The sequence below is a fragment of the Neopsephotus bourkii genome, unplaced genomic scaffold, assembly GCF_033783945.1.
Source record: "Neopsephotus bourkii isolate Nb327-2 ecotype Australia unplaced genomic scaffold, CSIRO-AGI_Nbou_v1 NB_1765, whole genome shotgun sequence".
NCBI classification, from domain to species: Eukaryota; Metazoa; Chordata; class Aves; order Psittaciformes; family Psittacidae; genus Neopsephotus; species Neopsephotus bourkii.
The window spans coordinates 7,539,128-7,558,188 of NW_026902239.1; the positions used below are offsets into that span (position 1 = coordinate 7,539,128).

Genomic DNA, 19,061 nt, shown 5'->3' on the forward strand with positions numbered 1-19,061 from the left:
ACTGAAAATTTCAATAGATGGCAAGTTAATATGGGTTTCATAGTTTATTGGTTACCAGCATGACACATTTAGAGGATTGGGCTGTTTGTTTGTTTGATTTCCCAGATTTTTCAAAATATTTCTAATCTGAAAAATGATATCCCACAGGTTGTGTGTTGATTTGGGTATATGAAACTAAAGTACATTAGGTCTGTATGCGTAGAGGGAGGAAGTGCTGTGACAACAGTCAGTATTACTGTACCCACATTTAGAGGCATTGCAGCCCAGTGAAAGTCACAGCAGACCATATGCTTACTTAAAAATAAATATCTAGATTTCATTATTTGATATTTAGTAGTGTTTGGAAACAAAGATAGCATTTAATCCTTTGTCTTGCTACAGGAGTTCCAAAATCAGTGAACCTTCTGCCTCACTGAATCTTTCAGCTGTTCTTTGTAAAGTGGAAAATGCTAGAACATGCAAACCTACCCACCCAAGAAACCACAGAAAAATTAAAAAATATAAAAATCTTGATAAACTGTTTCTTTTGCAACTATTGTCCAAGTGTCAACTCCCAGCTTACCCCCGAGCATATACACTACAGTTCAGTAGAGTATATACTCGGGTATATACACTCCACTACGTAACTGACCCACTGATGGGTTCTGCAAAACCCATCAGCGATGTCAAGGCATGAATTTCAGCCTAACACTCTCACACATTTTTTTACGATGAAAAAAACCCATAAATCCTGTGGCGTGAGTGTTAATTTTTCCCATATTTAGAAATATTTTAATGGAACTGTTCCTACTGGCATAAAAACTTTTCAAAAATACCTTGCGTACCTTCAAATTGTTTATTATTTGCGATTTCGATGAACTTAGTATTTACAATTTTTTTGGAGCTCATTACCCTATTCAGTATGGAATCTTAATTATAATGCATTTGAAATACATGATTCCAAAGTTATTTTAATACATGAACAGGTAACACCAAATGTGTGTGTTCTAGTAACCTAATGAATGCTTATCAGATTTAGCTGGTATTGAAATACCTTGTGGGCTTGGAGTGAAGATTCTGGTGAATTAGAGACATCTTGTGGTAGCTTGTAAAAATGCGTTGATCTGCATGGTCTGTGTTTTTCTTGTCAAGTGTGTATGGCAAACTTACAAAAAAGGATTCTTATATTCTAATAAAGACCTTTTTAGAGCTATTAAGTGAAAAATAGAATATGGCAAATGAACAGGCTGTAATGTCCCTCAAATCTGTCTGGTCTGATCTTGCAAGTATGCCTTTTTTATTTTTTGAGTGTGCAGATAGCTGGATCCTTTGGACAACTGCATCCAGTATCTGTTGGAGACTTTTATTTCAGTGTTCCTACCTCATTTTGCATGCAATATTTGACACATCTCTTAATGTCCAAAATTAATTAATTTCTCAGGCATCACTTTGCCTTAGTTTCATACCTATTTATATGAAGGAATCTGTACACAGAATGAGGACTTACAGTTGAAAAATAAATCTAATTAAACACTGACATTTGTTTTACACTAATACGAATTATTTGAATATAATTCAGCTGAGTTAGGATGAGATGAGGCTTAATGCTGCCATCCGCTGTTCAACATAGAAATAACAGGAAATAACCTGAAATGGGCAACTGCTGTTGAATATTCAGGTTTTGGATTTTTTTTTTTCATAATTCAGTTCCTTTGGTCTTTTAGAGTAAAATATGCCTGCTTGATCCACTAGGGGGCTAGGGCTGAAGTCTCATGTAATACATTCTTATTCAAATGTAAATGTAAAGTTACTATTCAGTGATTTTCTTTAATCTGTGGGGTTTTCTTCAAAATTAAATGCTACAATTTTTATTTGAAGCATTCAGTAATTTGGGTGCCTGAGAATATATTACTCTTAAAATCATATTCACAAATGGCTTCATTGTGAATGACAACTTTGTAAATTTTTCAAAGTAAAAAATCGCTTCATTCTTTAAGGATTTTTTAATTATTATTATTTTTTTTTCCAAATTTTCAATTTATACTATCTTAATTTGAAATTGATATGGTTTTCCTGTGGAGTTTCTGCATTTCACTATTAGACAGCAAGTGAGGTACCCAAACTTATGATGAATCCCCACTCCAATGAAAACTGTTTTAAACTTCTGAGAACTAAATATCTTGTCTGCAACTGAATAAAAAAATAAGTGAAGGTTGCTTTTTTCTACCACATGCTGCGGCATTCCATGAGATTAAACATAGGTGGACAAAGCTTGAGTCACTTCCATACTCTCCAGAAATACCTCAGTATCTGTATTGTTAATGCAGTTAGCTCGTTAGGATAAAATTTCATTTTATCTCTGATGAGGCCTCTCTATCAATCACATTTCCCCGTTTAAGACAGAGGTTAAATAGCCTTTATAGCAAGCTTTGGGCAAGATCTCCGTACAAGAGAGTGCTTAATGTTAGAGGGCTCATGAGGGTTGCTTTTCAGGATACCTATGTGTACCTATGGCCTCAAGACAGTGTCAGGGATTAAGTCATTATGTTGCTTTGGGGGTGCATAATGCTCTAGCCAGGCAAAGAAAGGTGCTCTCAGGACTGGAAATTTAACTACTAGCATTCAGCAGGTTTATACCATCTGTCATTGTATTCCTCTGTATATTGCTAGTGTTCCAAAACGAGGAGCAGTCATGTTAGCAGCACAACACAATGCTACTGGGCTTATCCAACACAGGTTAGAATAACCATTGTATCCTGTAGTCATTCTGTTTGCATAACCTGTTTGAATTTTCACAATATAGTGTTACTGGCTCTTGCTGAATTTGTTATGTACTGCAGTGCCAGCTTATTTATAAAAAAAAAAAAATTGCTGCATGCTAAATCATTTATCTTTATATAGTTCTTTGTCCCAGACTCGGTGCAACACTTTGTAGTTCAAAGTGAACAGCTGTATCACATTTCTTTCAGACTTTGTCTCCCATGTAGCAAGAGAGCCTTCTGAATCCCTGTTTTGTTTTTCATACTGCTTTTGCCCCATTCCTGCTTGGTAGCGTTCTACATTTAATAAGTATATATTATATTCTGTCCTCTGAGTTGTTAGTGAAAATACTGCATAGTCACTTCATTCCTCTTTTAATCTAGCCAGATGAATATTTGTGTCATGCAAAATGAAACAGGAGAATCTGGAAGAAACCCACCCCAGATCCTATAGCCAGGCAGCTGCATTGGGTTCTTTTGTGCTTAATTTAGATTCAAGTCCCTCTGAAAAGAAAGGGTTTGAAAGAAGATGACTGGCCCACAGGCGATGCTGTGGCTGCTACAGACTAAATGCTGTAGACCAGTGTATTTTCTATCAAGTAAGGATGTATCTCTCTTCAGGTTTTTAAAGTGTGCAAGTACCTAACTCAGTCAGAGGTTTCAGTGTTGTAAACCTGAGACAGCCTGTGACACAGGAGGAGGGGACTCACAAATTAAATAGTATAGGTGCCCTGTCCTTCAGCATGTTGTCAGTTACATTATAGGTACTTGGCTTATATGTTGTGATGTGGAGCCCTAACTTGGGTATTTTGAATTGTGCTGTGGAGAGAACAAGTCCTTCTGGACTCTGCCCTTAGATGTTTTATAGCCATGTTTTCTTTCCTACCAACTTGCACAGTGAATGGGCTAGGGGATGCTCAGTATCTGTTCTGTCTATAGTTCAGCACTGTGAGCATATTGTACAGCTGAGCATGAGTTCTGTAAATGCAGGTGGTGAAAGTGGCAAAATGCATTCATTAGCTGAGCTAATAATGATACTGTCTGAATACACAAAGTAATTATTCTGTTTTGTCTGTGATCATAATGTTACAGTTCTGTGGACATTTCTTGTTTTTGCTCTCATCTACTCAAAGCAGGAAGTTTTTTACATCATTTATCACATGCCTCTTGTATAAGAAAAAAAGAAACTCAACAAACCTGTTATCCAGCTGAAGGCTGGAAAAAATCTATTAAAATATCTGAGACAAAATGGTACAGAATTGTATACAAAAATGAAAACCAGTTTAAATTTACCATGCTGAATTTGATGAGAGACCAGTTAGGAATATTTGTAAATAACCATTTCATCCTTAAAAGTTCCCTTTCCTTTTGCAGGATCCCTACAGCTTGGGAAGAGGTAGAAGATTTTTAAGCAGGAGTTAGTCTCCTAGCAGATGGCTACAGCCACTGTTTCCATAGCTGGAAGTCTTAAAGAACAAATTTGAGAAAATTAGAGAGAAACATAGGAAGTTGCTTTTTGAGCTTGCTCCATTGCAATCTTACAAATTTTGATTCCTTAATTACTACAAAGAGCATTCTCAGTTTGATGAAGAGGGGCTATAGGGATGCTGGGGAGGGACTCTTCATTAGAGACTGTAGTGACAGGACAAGGGGTAACAGGTTCAAACTTAAACAGGGGAAGTTTAGATTGGATATAAGGAAGAAATTCTTTCCTGTTAGGGTGGTGAGGCACTGGAATGGGTTGCCCACGGAGGTTGTGAATGCTCCATCCCTGGCTGGTGTTCAAGGCCAGGTTGGATGAAGCCTTGGTTGGCATGGTTTAGTGCGAGGTGTCCCTGCCCATGGCAGGGGATTTGGAACTAGATGATCTTGAGGTCCTTTCCAACCCTAACTGTTCTATGATTCTATGATTCTTAATGCTTTAGACATAGTTATTATACGTAGTTTTTTAAAATAAATATATAGTAAGACTGGATATAGAAAAATTGTTTAGTTAAAATTACTTACCACAGCTCATCACTTGTATAGTAATGAGCCTTTAGCCTTTTCAGGAAGCTGTTTCTGATTCTGTTCACGTTTATACTTGTTCTATATTCGTTTAACTGATGGTTTCAGAGAAGCTATTCTAGATTCACAGGTGCCCACATTTGTTCACTGATTATGGAAGAAGAAATGTTCAGCCTTACAATTGCAGTAAATAGGCCGAGGAGGGGCAGAGGGGAGAAGAAAATGAACGGTTATAATCAACCTTGACTACTGAAACTCTCATATTTCTTTTCCTATCAGAATGAGTACATTTGGGTAAATGGTAGGGTAATATGAACAGAAAAATTACCTCAGGATTTCCAGGAACAGAAATTAGGATCTTATTCACAAATAAATTATGCCTTTTGTAACTTTTAATGTCACGTACTGCAAGTTGAACAGAAAAACTATCCTTTGGAACCCTCCTTCTCTGTAACTAATATGATTGATATTCATCATCAGGGACTTTCGGGTTGAAATAAAATATGAATCCATTATGTAGTCAGGCCTGCAAGTTGACTAGTTGAATATATTCTGGAGAGTAAAAAATAGGGAGAGAAAGTTGCAGTAGTGAATATCTGTTTTAAGAAGAAATATGTGGAAAGAGGAATCACTCAAAGTATACTGACCTGTGAATACTTTGTGATTTCTGTTTGTTTATTTATTTATTTATTTTGCATGATATTCAGATTAAATGAAACTGGAAAAGTTTCTTCTGGAGTTTTAGCAGGGTAGGGGGAGTTGGGGCAAAGGGGGGTTGCCTGGCTTTCATGCCTGCAGCAAGTCTTTTCATATCAATCTCATATGCTTCTTATCATACCAAAGTGTGTTCTTAATACAGCAGTAATTGTTATTGTTATTCTTAACATCTTTGAAAAAGAATTAAAACGCTACTGTTCTTTTATTCTAATGTTCTCCCTGTTCTTAAAAAAAGATTTGAAGGTCTGATGTAATCTACTGAATTACTGTGTAGTTATTATTTCTGCAGTGCAGTGAAGTGTAGTAGATAGTAAAGTACAGAAAAGTGTGCTAAGTTACTTATTCCATACTGTATTTTGAGAAGCTCATCAAAGCCAGCTTCTAGCAGCTTTGTTCCAACACTGTTACTGCTTTGCAGGCTGATGTTCCTCAGGGAGTGATACGGGTGCAAGCACCTCATCTGTCGAAAGTTTCCATGGCAATACAGCTGACAGAAGAACTGAAAGCCGGTGATATAGTAGCCAGGTTTCTCAGCCAGAAAAGGTACAAACACATTTTTGCTTTGTTATCATTTCAGGAGAAGTGTCTTTTCATACACTGCATCAAGAGAAAAGTTTTAAAATAGCTTAAATCCAGGTGAGTTCATGAACTTTTCATCTTAATTAGCTATTAAAATACATGCTTCAGGAATTGACTTAATGCTCCTTATGTCATTAAAGCTCACAAAACTTTCACAAATACACAAATGCCCTTAGTAAAACTTAACTGCTATTTAATCTCATGGGTCATGAATAGTTTTGTGGGGACAAGGCAGCAGGAAAGCTGGACATAAGTCATAGAATCATAGAATACTTAGGGTTGGAAAGGACCTTAAGATCATCCAGTTCCAACCCCCCTGCCATGGGCAGGGACACCTCACACTAAACCATGTCACCCAAGGCTCTGTCCAGCCTGGTCTTGAACACCACCAGGGATGGAGCATTCACAGCTTCCCTGGGCAACCCATTCCAGTGCCTCACCACCCTTACATTAAAGAACTTCTTCCTTATATCCAATCTAAACTTCTCCTGTTTAAGTTTTAACCCATTACCCGTTGCCCTATCACTATAGTCCCTAGTGAAGAGCCCCCCTCCAGCATCCTTGTAGGCCCCCGTCAGATACTGGAAGGCTGCTATGAGGTCTCCACGCAGCCTTCTCTTCTCCAGGCTGAACAGCCCCAACTTTCTCAGCCTGTCTTTATACAATAGGTGCTCCAGTCCCCTGATCACCCTCGTGGCCCTCCTCTTGACTTGTTCCAACAGTTCCGTGTCCTTTTTATGTGAGGACACCAGAACTGCACACAATACTCCAAGTGAGGTCTCACAAGAGCAGAGCAGAGGGGCAGGATCACCTCCTTCGACCTGCTGGTCACACTCCTTTTGATGCAGCCCAGGATACAGTTGGCTTTCTGGGCTGCGAGTGCACACTGCTGGCTCATGTTCAGGTTCTTGTCAACCAAAATACCAGTCTACTTGCTAATAACAATAGAATTATTAATAGAGAAGGCTGCGTGGAGACCTCATAGCAGCCTTCCAGTATCTGAACAGGGCCTACAAGGATGCTGGGGACAGACTCTTCATTAGGAACTGTAGTGATAGGATGAGGGGTAATGGGTTCAAACTTAAAGAGGGGAAATTCAGATTAGATATGAGGAGGAAGTTCTTTAATGTGAAGGTGGTGAGGCACTGGAATGGGTTGCCCAAGGAAGTTCTGAATGCTCCGTCCCTGGTGGTGTTCAAGGCCAGGTTGGACAAAGCCTTGGGTGACATGGTCTAGTGTGAGGTGTCCCTGCCCATGGCAGAGGGGTTGGAACTAGATGATCTTAAGGTCCTTTCCAACCCTAAGTATTCTATGATTCTGTAATTCTTTTCTAAACCTCACAGCTTCTTCATATCTCTTTACTTTACCTTTTCAGTAGTGTATTCTTCACTTGCAGAAGTACTTATTTGCATTACCAAGCAAGGATATTCTTATTCACTTACTGTATCAGTAAATGAGTATAAACACAAAAGGTTTATGACAGGTACACTTCTGATCTTAATTAGCAAAATTTCTCCCAGACATGTCTAAGTAGCTGATGTATGAGCTCTTTCAAAATACAGTAATTCATTGTGGTTTGTTCCCAGCAGTGGAAATGTCCAAACACTCAAGAAAGAAGAGGTCTTTCTTTATGAAATAGGAGGAAATATTGGTAAGAACAGCTTGTGTACAACTTCTTTTGCTAGAATAGGATCCCTTGGCACATGGTCCATGGGCTTCACTGTGGTGGTATTTTTATTCATGTTCCTAGTTCTCTCTGACAGTAAGTCAATTAACCTTGGAAAGAAAGAGGCAGAGATGTTGGTGTGATCATCATATTTAGTAGTCTCTTATTATTCCTCCCAGAGGAAGACAGCAACTAACAGATGTTCCTGATATGTATGTACAGTAAAGAAGCACAGAAAGGTTGGATAGGAAGGTGCTTGAAGTTCATCTTATTCATCAGTTTGTACTGAGCCATAATAAGAATGCTTACAGTCTTTCACGCTCTGCAGTTTGAGCGTTGCTTGCAGGTTCCTTTGGGATGAAAAATGCTCAACCAGAAACATGACCTAGTGATAAAGTTTTCCAACAGTTAGTCTGTCCTGCTCTGTGTCTTTCAGACCCTCTTGATTAAGGCAAATAGCAGATCAAGGTTAATGCCAAAGGATATTTTTAAATGTAGTTCTGAAATTTTCTTAAATAAATGCAAAAGTATTTTTGCATTGGGAATCAGTTTCTAATCACAGTATTTTTCATATGCTTGGAAAAAAAACCTGACTAGAAAATACTATTGGACTGGGCTTACATTTCCTTTTTTTATTAACCGTGACCTATTAAACTTTATTTGAAGTCATAAAATTCTGTGAATACCCAGTACTTCTAAATATATTCCTAAATCTTCTTTGTGTGTGTGTCTAAACCAAAAAATTTGAAGTAAATTAAAAATAAAACTTTCCTATATTCCCCACAAAAGGTATGTTTCAGGGGTTTTACTAAGTCCAATGGCAAAAAAGAAGTTACTAAACTGAATGCCACATTAATGTATTCCATGTTCTCATATCCAGTATGCATCTGTGTTTACTATACAGTAGTTGTGATCCCAGGTTGTGATCCCAGATATAAAACTTTTTTGCAGGAGGGGCATATCTTGTTTATTGTACAGAGGTGTAATCATTGCATAAAAAAAGGTTTTTGTAACAGAATTCCAGTAAAAATGGAACAACCTACTGTCACTTTAAACATGTGATGGAAATTTTGTCTTTTAGAGAAAATACATGGCTAGTTGTATGTTGCTAGTTTGTTTTGTTATGAAATTATATGGGATAGAAAGCTTAGATGTTTCCTCTGAATAGTTTACTTCCAGACGATTTCAACTTTAATCAGCCCTTACAATGGTCTCAGTTGAGATAGGAGAGACTTCCTGACTTTAACCTGCTCTTCTGGTTTAAGTAAACCAGCTTTCCTGATCTTTATCCTTTCTCTCTGCCCAATGCAACCAACTAATACGGAGGTAGCCCAAAAGTGAGAAGACCTGACAGTCTCATGATACACTCATATGCTTATACTTAAGTTCATAATTGTAACATGTGCAATGCTGCAATCCTGTCCCCTAGCAGATGGAGCTGCTGAAGTCTCCAGACATTTTTTGAGTACTCACTATAGGGCTTCAGGGCACTGAGCGGGACTTCTGTCATTGCTTCATGTCTGGGACTGGATAGGGACATGGCAAGCCACTGTCCCTGTGCTCTCACTGCCTGAACATGCAGTTCAGGCTTGCGAGGAGGAGAGGGCCTGATTCAGCAGTGTGGGTACAGGTCATGTAGGTTGGGACAAAATTCCCAGAAGTAATACAGCCTGTCACCTGGCAAGGAGAGCAGATGGAGAGGGAGAAGATGGAGACTGAGCGTGGTTGAGCATGGAGTCTTGCCTTTCTTGCCTGCTCTGTGTAAGGAATCCAAAGAGCTGTCAGACAAACTCAGCTGCAGCATCACACCTCTGCTTGTCTCCTGCTTCAGGAGCACATGCGCTGGAAATATCTGTCTAGCATGCAAACCATCTACCCCAATCATTTGCATGGTGGAGTTGGAGAAGAGCTGTGATGTACAGCTGCAAATGCATGAGGTAATGCTTTGCCTGGAGGAGAGTGGGAGGAGTACACAGATCTTGATGCATCAGTGTATGCTATTTTTATGATAGCTACCAGAAATAAATAAATTGCTTGTAATGTGCCGAGAACACTAAACTACTTTTCTCTCTTAAGACAGTAACCATTACAAGTGCTATGCGGAACTGCTGACTAAGAAAGCCCAGATAGGTAGTAATGACTTCTTAGCAGGACAAACCTTGCTCAAACTTTCCACTTAAGAAGGGGAAAATAACCTGAAAATTTAATTGACTTCTATGCAGCTGTGCAACTAGTGTTTGGATTTAACCACAAAATGGCCAGAGCATTGTTCCTTTTTTCCTAAACCTTTGCAGAGGGGAGCTCCCATGTGCATATGGTCTGTGTGAAGAGTCTCACCTAGTACGTGCCACAGAGGTGGCAGGGCCCCTTCCTTCCTCCTCTGTCCCCCTTTCCTCTCCAAGTCAGATAAGGAAGGGTAAGAGCATTTCTGGGTTTTAGCTGCATTGACATTTGTTTGATACCATAAAAGAGGGCTTGGAAACCTAAGTGGAATAGAACAGTGACAGGAACTTTGAAAGTTTTTTCCTTTCTTTTTCGTTACTGTTATAACCACATGACTCTTCTGTTTCTAGGAGAACGCTGCCTTGATGATGATACCTACATGAAGGACCTATACCAGCTCAACCCAAATGCTGAGTGGGTTATAAAATCTAAGCAGAGCTAAGCTCACAACTAATGGTAAAAGAACAACCTGTGGACTTACTTTGTAAGGCTGAATGTTTCAAAGGGATAGTGTGTCCTTTCAACATTCAACTATCCTGTGGAAAAAAAAAAGTGACAGAAACCCAACAGTGATTACCAGTAAATTTTCAGTTTTACTTGCAGAAAAATTTTGGAGATAGCAGTTTCCCCACTCATGTTTGAAATGAGAATAAGTACCTTAAATATTTTAATGGCACTCATCTACCTCCCATCTGGTAGGTCTTGTATCAGAAGAATTAATTTTTCAAACAGACCTTTAACCTCTTTATATTAGAGATCTACAACTTTTTTGTGTAGAATTGTGTGTTCATATAGGTTTTTACAGTGTTAATGCACTAGAGAACCAAATCCTGCTCGGCACTTCTGAATGGTACAGTATTAAAAATACCTAAACCCAGTCATATGAATTTCCCAAGTAAGTGTGAAATTCACAGGAAAAAAACTGCAATGCAATATATTTTGTCTTTGGAAGTCCTAATTTTGTTAATTCTCTAGGTAAAGTTTGATGAAAACGTTTTAAACAACTGTGAAAATGCTTTCTATGCAGCTTTTTTGCTAGATCTTTTGAATATTTTTTTTAATTCTTATTCCAGTTGATTGTATTCTTGAGGTTATTTTTAAAAGGACCATGTGACAAGGTGAGTCATTTTTAAAGCTCACCAATCTTGGCAGTGTCCTTTCTGGAATATTGTAATGTGCTAGAAAGATGCTGTGGTTTTCCAGCAATGATATGCAGCTATGCTGTATATGCTGGTTTCAGGTTTTTTGGACATCTGATTGATTGCATTTTGTGACCTGCCAAAACCTGCCAATTGCTAGCACAATAAAAACTTTCAGGAAGAATAAAATAACTGTGGAGGGAAACTGTAGTCTGAATTTCATAGGCAGCAAACCACCAAACCTTTAGCTCAAAATCTAGTAAAGGTCTATTGTGTAATCAAGTAAAGGTCTACTATGGAGTTCACATAAGGCTTTTTGGATGTTATCTACCATCAGCTTCATGTCTCATCTATCCTGGATGAGGCTAGAAATCAAGTTCTGATTTGCCTGATGCTGATAGATGCTCTCTAAACCACTTAAAAAGTGAGTAATCCAATGGCGAACTATTGCAAATCCTTCTCTTTGCAGAGGAAGGCTGAAAGCTCCCTGTGGAATTCACTGATAATGAATTTGTAGCCTGATGTGGCTTGTTGCAGCATAAAGACCTGTTGACTGTAGCTCCAAAGCCCAAGTCCCACAGCAACACTGGGTTCAGTAACATGTGCACTGCTTTACAACTTATTTGTAAACTAACTCAGCTGTGCTTAACTGCTCACAGCTGTGCGCAGACTACCTGAAATGACTACTGTGAAATTATATCCTTGGAATGAAATATTTTCTTTCAGTGCGCACACAGAATTATATTGACCTCATAGGGAATATTCTACATACAATCAAGGACTGAATTGCTTTTTTTGTTTGTTTGTTTTTAATGTGATCAAAGCTGATTAAAGGAATAAAGGGCCTTTCTGCTGAGCTTTGGACACAGGCCCTGACTGTTGTTCCCAAAGTAACCACTGGAACTCTCCCTTTTATATATAAGCAGTAAAACAGAACTCTGAAAGGTCATAGAAAAATTAAATATCTACCATTAGTTATCCACAGCATACGAACAATTTGGGGGGCATAGGTATTTATTGTTTTTTAAAGTCAGAGGCTGTCTTCATATGGAAAAGAAGCGTGTGGTAGGATTCTCAAAAGCAGGATGAGTAAAATAGAAAGTTGGTCTAATAGAACTGTATTGCCATCAATGCGCCATCTAGTTGAGTACCCCAATGTGGTGTTACCACAATACGTCCCACTGTGGGTGAACCCTGTAGTACAAATCACTTTTGTCAGTAGAACAAACCACACTCCCTGTTCTTTACACGTAAGGAGTAGAAAACCAGTACATTGTTTAGGAAAATATTTATGAATCTAATGTAATTAAGTTTTTTTGTCATGTAATACAAAAATTATGTGTGTTTTCATAATACATTATAGTTCTGTAAAAGATTACTTGCTACTGGAACTCTAGATGTTATTTTAATCGGGAGCAAAGTACAGATGATAGGAACAGCTGTACAGTTTCAGTATGAAATTACAACCACCCTGTGGCTATGATCTCTTAAATAACTTTGTTTCTGGTTTAGTGCCATTATCTTTTTTAATTTAAAAAGCTCTTTTATAATTAAATGTTGTTTTTTCTGACTTTTCTCATTTGAATTCTTATATTTGTAAGTAAAGCATGCACAGCTGACACTAAGCAGCGATTATTTTTTAATTTCACACTTTATGTCTTTGTAGGCATTTTTTAGTTTTGTGTATGAAAAAGACATTGGTAACTTAGAGTCTTGCAGTATGAATGCCTATTGGAAATACGGGCTAAAAGTTTAAAACTTTGCTGCAATCACAGCACACCTTAGCTAAATCCATAATATAACACTGGGTATATGCGAGGGAACAGCAAAGCCTCTCAGCATTTGTTGAAAATACTGGCTCTTAATTCCTCATAATTAAAAACTTAAATTAGGGCACAGGGAGGAAGTGCAAAACACATTCAGGTGAGCTGATAAGGATCTTTTATAATTAAGGAGGCACTGCTGTTTGGGTTCCTTATTTAGGGCAATTTGGCAGCAGATCATTTACTGATGACTCAGGAAATACACCCACAGGTGTTTTTTTTCCAAACAGCTGAGAGATTAATTGATTTAACTCTTAGTGTGCAATCCCATGCTCCTTTGTCTGCACTGGACGTATCCTTGCTACTCTGCCTGCACTGCAGCACTGGATGGGAGTAAGGAAGGTGCAGGCAGTGGCCCCTTATACCACTGCCTGAACGTTGTGGAGCATGTAGGGATGGTTTTGTGCTCAAAAATCATTCTCCTCTCATCTGGGGGATGGTGAGAGGGTCCACAATGCTTAAGTGGGGTGTAGACATTTTTCTCACACTGCCTGTCTTCTTCAAAGACCAAAGAGTTTGCCCCCATTTTCCATAGCCTCCTGTACTTCCCAACCTTGCATAAAGTGGATGTCCATGGGCGCTAAGAAGAAACCTATCATAGAATAGTTAGGGTTGGAAAGGACCTTAAGATCATCCAGTTCCAACCCACCTGCCATGGGCAGGGACACCTCACACTAAACCGTATCACCCAAGGCTCTGTCCAACCTGGCCTTGAACACTGCCAGGGATGGAACATTCACAGCTTCCTTGGGCAACCCACTCCTATGCCTCACCACCCTTAGAGTAAAGAACTTCTTTCTTATCTGCAATCTAAACTTCCCCTATTTAAGTTTTAACCCATTACCCCTTGTCCTATCACTACAGTCCCTAATGAAGAGTCCACCCCTAGCATCCCTATGGGTGCCCTTCAGATACTGGAAGGCTGCTATGAGGTCTCCATTCAGCCTTCTCCAGGCTGAACAGCCCCAACTTTCTCAGCCTGTCTTCATACAGGAGGTGCTCCAGTCCCCTGATCATCCTCGTGGCCCTCCTCTGGACTTGTTCCAACAGATCCATGTCCTTTTTGTGTTGAGGACACCAGAACTGCACACAATACTCCAAGTGACGTCTCACAGGAGCAGAGCAGAGAGGAAGGATGACCTCCTTCGACCTGCTGGTCACACTCCTTTTGATGCAGCCCAGGATTACAGTTGGCTTTCTGGGCTGTGAGCGTACACTGAAGCCGGCTCATGTTCAGTTTCTCGACCAACACCCCCAAGTCCTTCTCCGCAGGGCTGCTCTGAATCTCTTCTCTGCCCAGCCTGTAGCTGTGTCTAGGATTGCTCTGACCCAGGTGTAGGACCTTGCACTTGGCATGGGCAAACTTCATAAGGTTGGCATCAGCCCACCTCACAAGCATGTCAAGGTCCCTCTGGATGGCATTCCTTCCCTCCAGCGTATCAACGGAACCACACAGCTTGGTGTCATCGGCAAACTTGCTGAGGGCGCACTCAATCCCACTGACCATGTCAGCGATGAAGATGTCAAACAAGATCGGCCCTGATGGACACCACTCATTACAGGTCTCCAGCTGGACATTGAGCCATTGACCACAACTCTTTGCATGTGGCCATTCAGCCAGTTCTTTATCCACCGAGTGGTCACCCTATCAAATTGATGTCTCTCCAATTTAGAGACAAGGATGTCATGTGGAACAGTGTCAAATGCTTTGCAGAAGTCCAGATAGGGGATATCAACTGCTCTACCCCTGTCCACCAGTTTCATAGCCCCATCATAGAAGGCCACCAAATGGGTCAGGCAGGATTTCCCCTTAGTGAAGCCATGCTGGCTGTCACCAAGCACCTTGTTGTTTTTCATGTGCCTTAGCATGCCTTCCTGGAGAATCTGTTCCAAGATTTTGCCAGGCACAGAGGTGAGACTGACTGGTCTGTAATTCCCCGGGTCATCCGCTTTCCCCTTCTTGAAAATGGGGGTTATATTTCCCTTTTTCCAGTCATCGGGAACTTCACCTGACTGCCGTGATTTTACAAATATGATGGCCAGCGGCTTAGCAACTTCGTTTGCCAGCTCCTTCAGGACCCTTGGATGGATTTCATCAGGTCCCATGGACTTGTGCATGTTCAGGTTCTTAAGATGGTCTAGAACCTTATCCTCTCCTACAGTGGGCCACAAGTGCCACCACCACGCTGCCCTGTGCTCCCTTTGGGACACACGAGCCGAGTCTGATCAGGTAGAGCCTGGCTTCGAGCCCCAGCCAGAGCTGAGCCCTGTGGCAGAGTCCTGCTCTCCCCAGCGTGTGGCAAACAGAATGACCATCAGTAGCCTCACTGAATTGACCTTGTGCTGCTTGTTTCCAGGGCTGGTGGAGAAGGAAGTTTTCAAGGCTTTTAAAGAAGTTTTCATTAGAAGAGTTCCTGTTTTCATTGAAGATTGTTCATTTTCTCATAAGAGTTGTAGTTTTAGGTAGAATAGATGTAGTTTTAGGTAGAAGAGTTGTATTTTTTAGAAGAACAGTTGTTCTTTCTTATTTTATTTTTTGTTGTTTTGTAAATACATTTCTTGATGTTTTGCTCTCCCTGTCTCTCTTTGTATTCACTGTGATCACACGTGGCTTTGGCAAACAAGTGGTTTCCACTTGCTCTGAGCTCCCAGGGCTGGACGTGCCATGGGGGCTGGCACTGGGTGCTGGGGCACCCCAACTTTCCTCACGTGGGCTCCCTGCCCTGTCAGCGCGGCTCTTTCAGCCTCTCTGCAGCTATGGGCAGGGATGGACACAGGTGAGGGACCAAAGGTCTGGGCACTCACTCCGACCCCTCGGTGGCTGCAGGGCACCGGGTCTGGTGCTGCCATCGGGCACAGCCTGTGCCAGCGATGACCAAAGCTTCTTGGGCTGCTCCTCAAGCTGGGGGAAACACGGCCATGTACAAGGAATCAGTCATGGAATCACAGAATCACAGCGTGCCCAGGCTCAGGTCACTGCGTGGAGCAGCCTGCACCTGGCATCCTGTTGTTGGCTGGTCCCAACACCAATCCCTGAGGGACACCACTCGTTACTGGTCTCCAACTGGACATTGAGCCATTGACCACAACTCATCCAGCCAGTTCTTTATCCACAGAGTGGTCCATCTATCAAATTGATGTAACTCCAATTTAGAAACAAGGATGTCATGCGGGACAGTATCGAATGCTTATCATCCCAACCATCTGCCCTTTGTGACCAGCAGTGAGGCAAGCAGCAGCATGGCAGGTTTTCCCCATGTTGCAGGTCAACAAGCAGCATGAGTGAAGTTTCGGGAGGGTGGTTGGGAACAGGAAGATGAATGGGTCTGGGTGTGCTGGAAGCATTGGCTGAGTTCCTGTCAGGCCTTTCAGTATGCGGTGGCATGTCTGAGATGATTTCAAGGGCTAAGCAGATGCATTTTTATCCAGTGAGCACTGACAAAGAAATGTTTGAGAAACTTTTTCCAGCCCATTATTTCTTTGTCAGATATTCTTCTTAAAAGCAATCATACTGTCCAATAAAATACGCTTTTTTTACTAAGTATTGAGTTAAATTGCAGCAGAAAGCTAACCTGGCAAAAGATTTGCTGAAGGAATGATTTCATCTGTATGATGCATAAAAATACCTGAGGATTATACATCTATTGTGCTTTTATTTTAAAAAGGTTGCAGCCATTCAAAAAGAATAAAATATGCTTGCACCAATCTCACAGCAATAGATATAATAATTATTTTTTATGCAGAGCAATTCTTTAAAGATCTTCAAACCGCTGTTTGTGTTTGGACACAGACCACATCTGAGGCAGGTGAGTACTTATCATCCCACTTAACTGATGAGAAAGGTGTTCATAATTGGTTGGCCTGCAGCTAGAAGGGCTGAAATCAGTCAGATTTGTAGAAACCAAAATATAATTCTTCAAATATTGTTTTAAAAATCTTCCCTATTACCGGTAACAGAAGTATAGCGATTATGAGTCTGACTTAAGGGAACTGTTTTAATGAATATAATGCTGCATTTTTTAGCCTGGTTTCCAAAGGAAGATGTCTGGGATAATCTTGCTGCCTACGTGTGTCTTCCCCTAATTGCTTTTGAATCTGTTGGCAGACTTCAATCATTTTTTGCAAATGGAGTTGGGGAGGGAATGTCTCAAAAATAACTACGCTGCTACAAGATTCATAAAACTAGATAAACAGAAGGGAGAAAGAGGCAGTGCAAGTTCTTTGTTTAAAGGGAAGATGACGGTGTAAGATCAACCTTTATTTAGGCATCAGAACTGATGTGGGAGAGAGACCATACACATGCTCTGACTATAGAGGCTGTGCTTGGAGCTCACAGCCAGCCATCAGGAACTGCCGTCGGGCGTTTGGATGCCTGTGAAAATACTTGTTTGTGTTGCCTTCTGACTTGTGAATTTCCTTTGCGTAATGTGGGTGAGTATTGCTGAAGCTGGAGTTCTCCTAGGCTGACTTTTGTGGTGCAGCTTCCCTGCAGCTTCTGGTTAGTATAGTTCATCCCTTCCGTTCCCTATGGACTGAGCAACTAACTGAACACCTTCTGGTTTCAGCTGTACCTGCAGTCAGTGGTGTTCACACAGGTGAGGAGGTGGGTAGTGGTACATCTGTTCTCTCTGCTTGTAGGGCTGTTGGGAATGAGCTTCATCCTGGATAAAGATCACATCTAAAACTGGTAAGCATGAAAGCACAGCCTTTTACATACATGTTTTAAACTGTAGTGGGAACATAACTTGTAATTCAGATCCTCTGTTCTGAATCATGTGGAGGTGGGGGTAGTAGCTCAGAATTCCTGCAGATGTTTCCACTCCTTGATTAATCCCTTTTGGGATAATTGGAAGAATACTTCAGTTTTCCCATGGCACTGTAACACTCATTCACGTGGAGAGCCAAAGTCTCCGTATTTTACCTGCCAAATGAGCTTTGCCCTCCATATTACAATTTTGCTTCTGTAATGCTTTACTCTTGAAAATGCCTGGGGTTTGGTTTAACTGGCTCAGTTCCCGTGAACAGTCTGATCACATGCTACATCACCAGATCAGGTCCTGCAGCTCAGTCAGTTCTGTGCTGCTTTCCCATGGGATTTCTTCTGCCTTCAGAGTGGTGAAACTTCCACCTGGCTATTACACAAATGTGTTTCTGCTGTCCGGTGTAACTCACTGCCCATTGGGCAGAAGCAGAGGAGAGTCAGTCCTACAGCATGCAGGTCTAGCTCCTTGTCTGAAAGCTACCCTCGGTGTGAAATCTCTGTAAGCTGCCACAAGCAGCCAGATATTCATGTCCTGATGTGACCCCAGCTTGCACCAGCTTTCTAATTTCTCATTTCTCTTTTTCTGTCGCGCCAGCTGGGGAGAAACGCCAGTGTGGTGGCACGGCACAGCTGAGAAGCTCTGCACTGATGGGTGCGAGCTCACCTTCCCACAGAATGCAGCTTGCTGAATGTGAAGGCCACAAAATGGAGTATCTGTGTCTTATGAACTCTTAGCATTTCTTTTTTTTTTATATGCAAATAATCTTAAATCAGTCCCTTTTGGAGGAGGTACTCTAACTGCATACATTTAATGTATACCAGAGGACACTTGTGTTCCTGTCGGCTTTCATGCTATCCCTTCTGTCAGCTGCACTTAAATCTTTGGCTTCCTTGAGTCATATATTTAATGTCTTTTTGCTAGTCACACAGTATGTAACTCATTCATCTGAGATGGTACAGGTACAACCGCAGCATCTGGTCATCTGGGCACAGTGAAACTGTGAGAACAGAAAGCTTTGCATAACAGGAATCTGCAAGCTTGCACGGGTCACTGGAGTATCCCATGTGGGTTATCAACATGAACATGTATGTCTCACTCCAAATGACCCAGAATAAATAAGTGAACATGGAATTGCTTGGAAATGTCTGAGGTTCCAAAACCTGGGTTGTGTCAGGTAAGCAACTGGAAACTGGCTCCTTGCTTATTCACTTTTTCCCCTAATCTGAGAAGAGTTGCATGATTTAAACATTGCCTTCTGATTTTGGATTAGTCTAAAACTTGCAGTGTGTCTAAACTAATTTAGTTGTCTTGATATTCTAGTATGCTCCCACATAGCTCTCTGTAAATTGTAAGGCAAATGAGGTCTTGGATGCTCCTCCTCTGCTATACACTGCCAGAAAATGTCT

The 19,061-nt window shown here is 40.8% G+C and overlaps 1 protein-coding gene across 7 annotated transcripts in view; it reads left to right on the forward strand.

Moving 5' to 3' along the window:
* ARHGAP18 (Rho GTPase activating protein 18) overlaps positions 1–12,639 on the forward strand; it is a 93,928-nt gene extending 81,289 nt beyond the window's left edge. For 6 of the 7 annotated variants that reach the window (XM_061378357.1, XM_061378353.1, XM_061378359.1 and 3 more), the window contains 3 exons: positions 5,881–6,005; positions 7,631–7,692; positions 10,281–12,639. In XM_061378357.1, the coding sequence (XP_061234341.1) occupies positions 5,881–6,005; positions 7,631–7,692; positions 10,281–10,372 (279 nt within the window). In that variant the 3' untranslated portion in view covers positions 10,373–12,639. The remainder of the gene's footprint in view (positions 1–5,880; positions 6,006–7,630; positions 7,693–10,280) is intronic. The other variant, XM_061378354.1, reaches the window with a different exon arrangement.
* Positions 12,640–19,061: the final 6,422 nt, after the last annotated feature.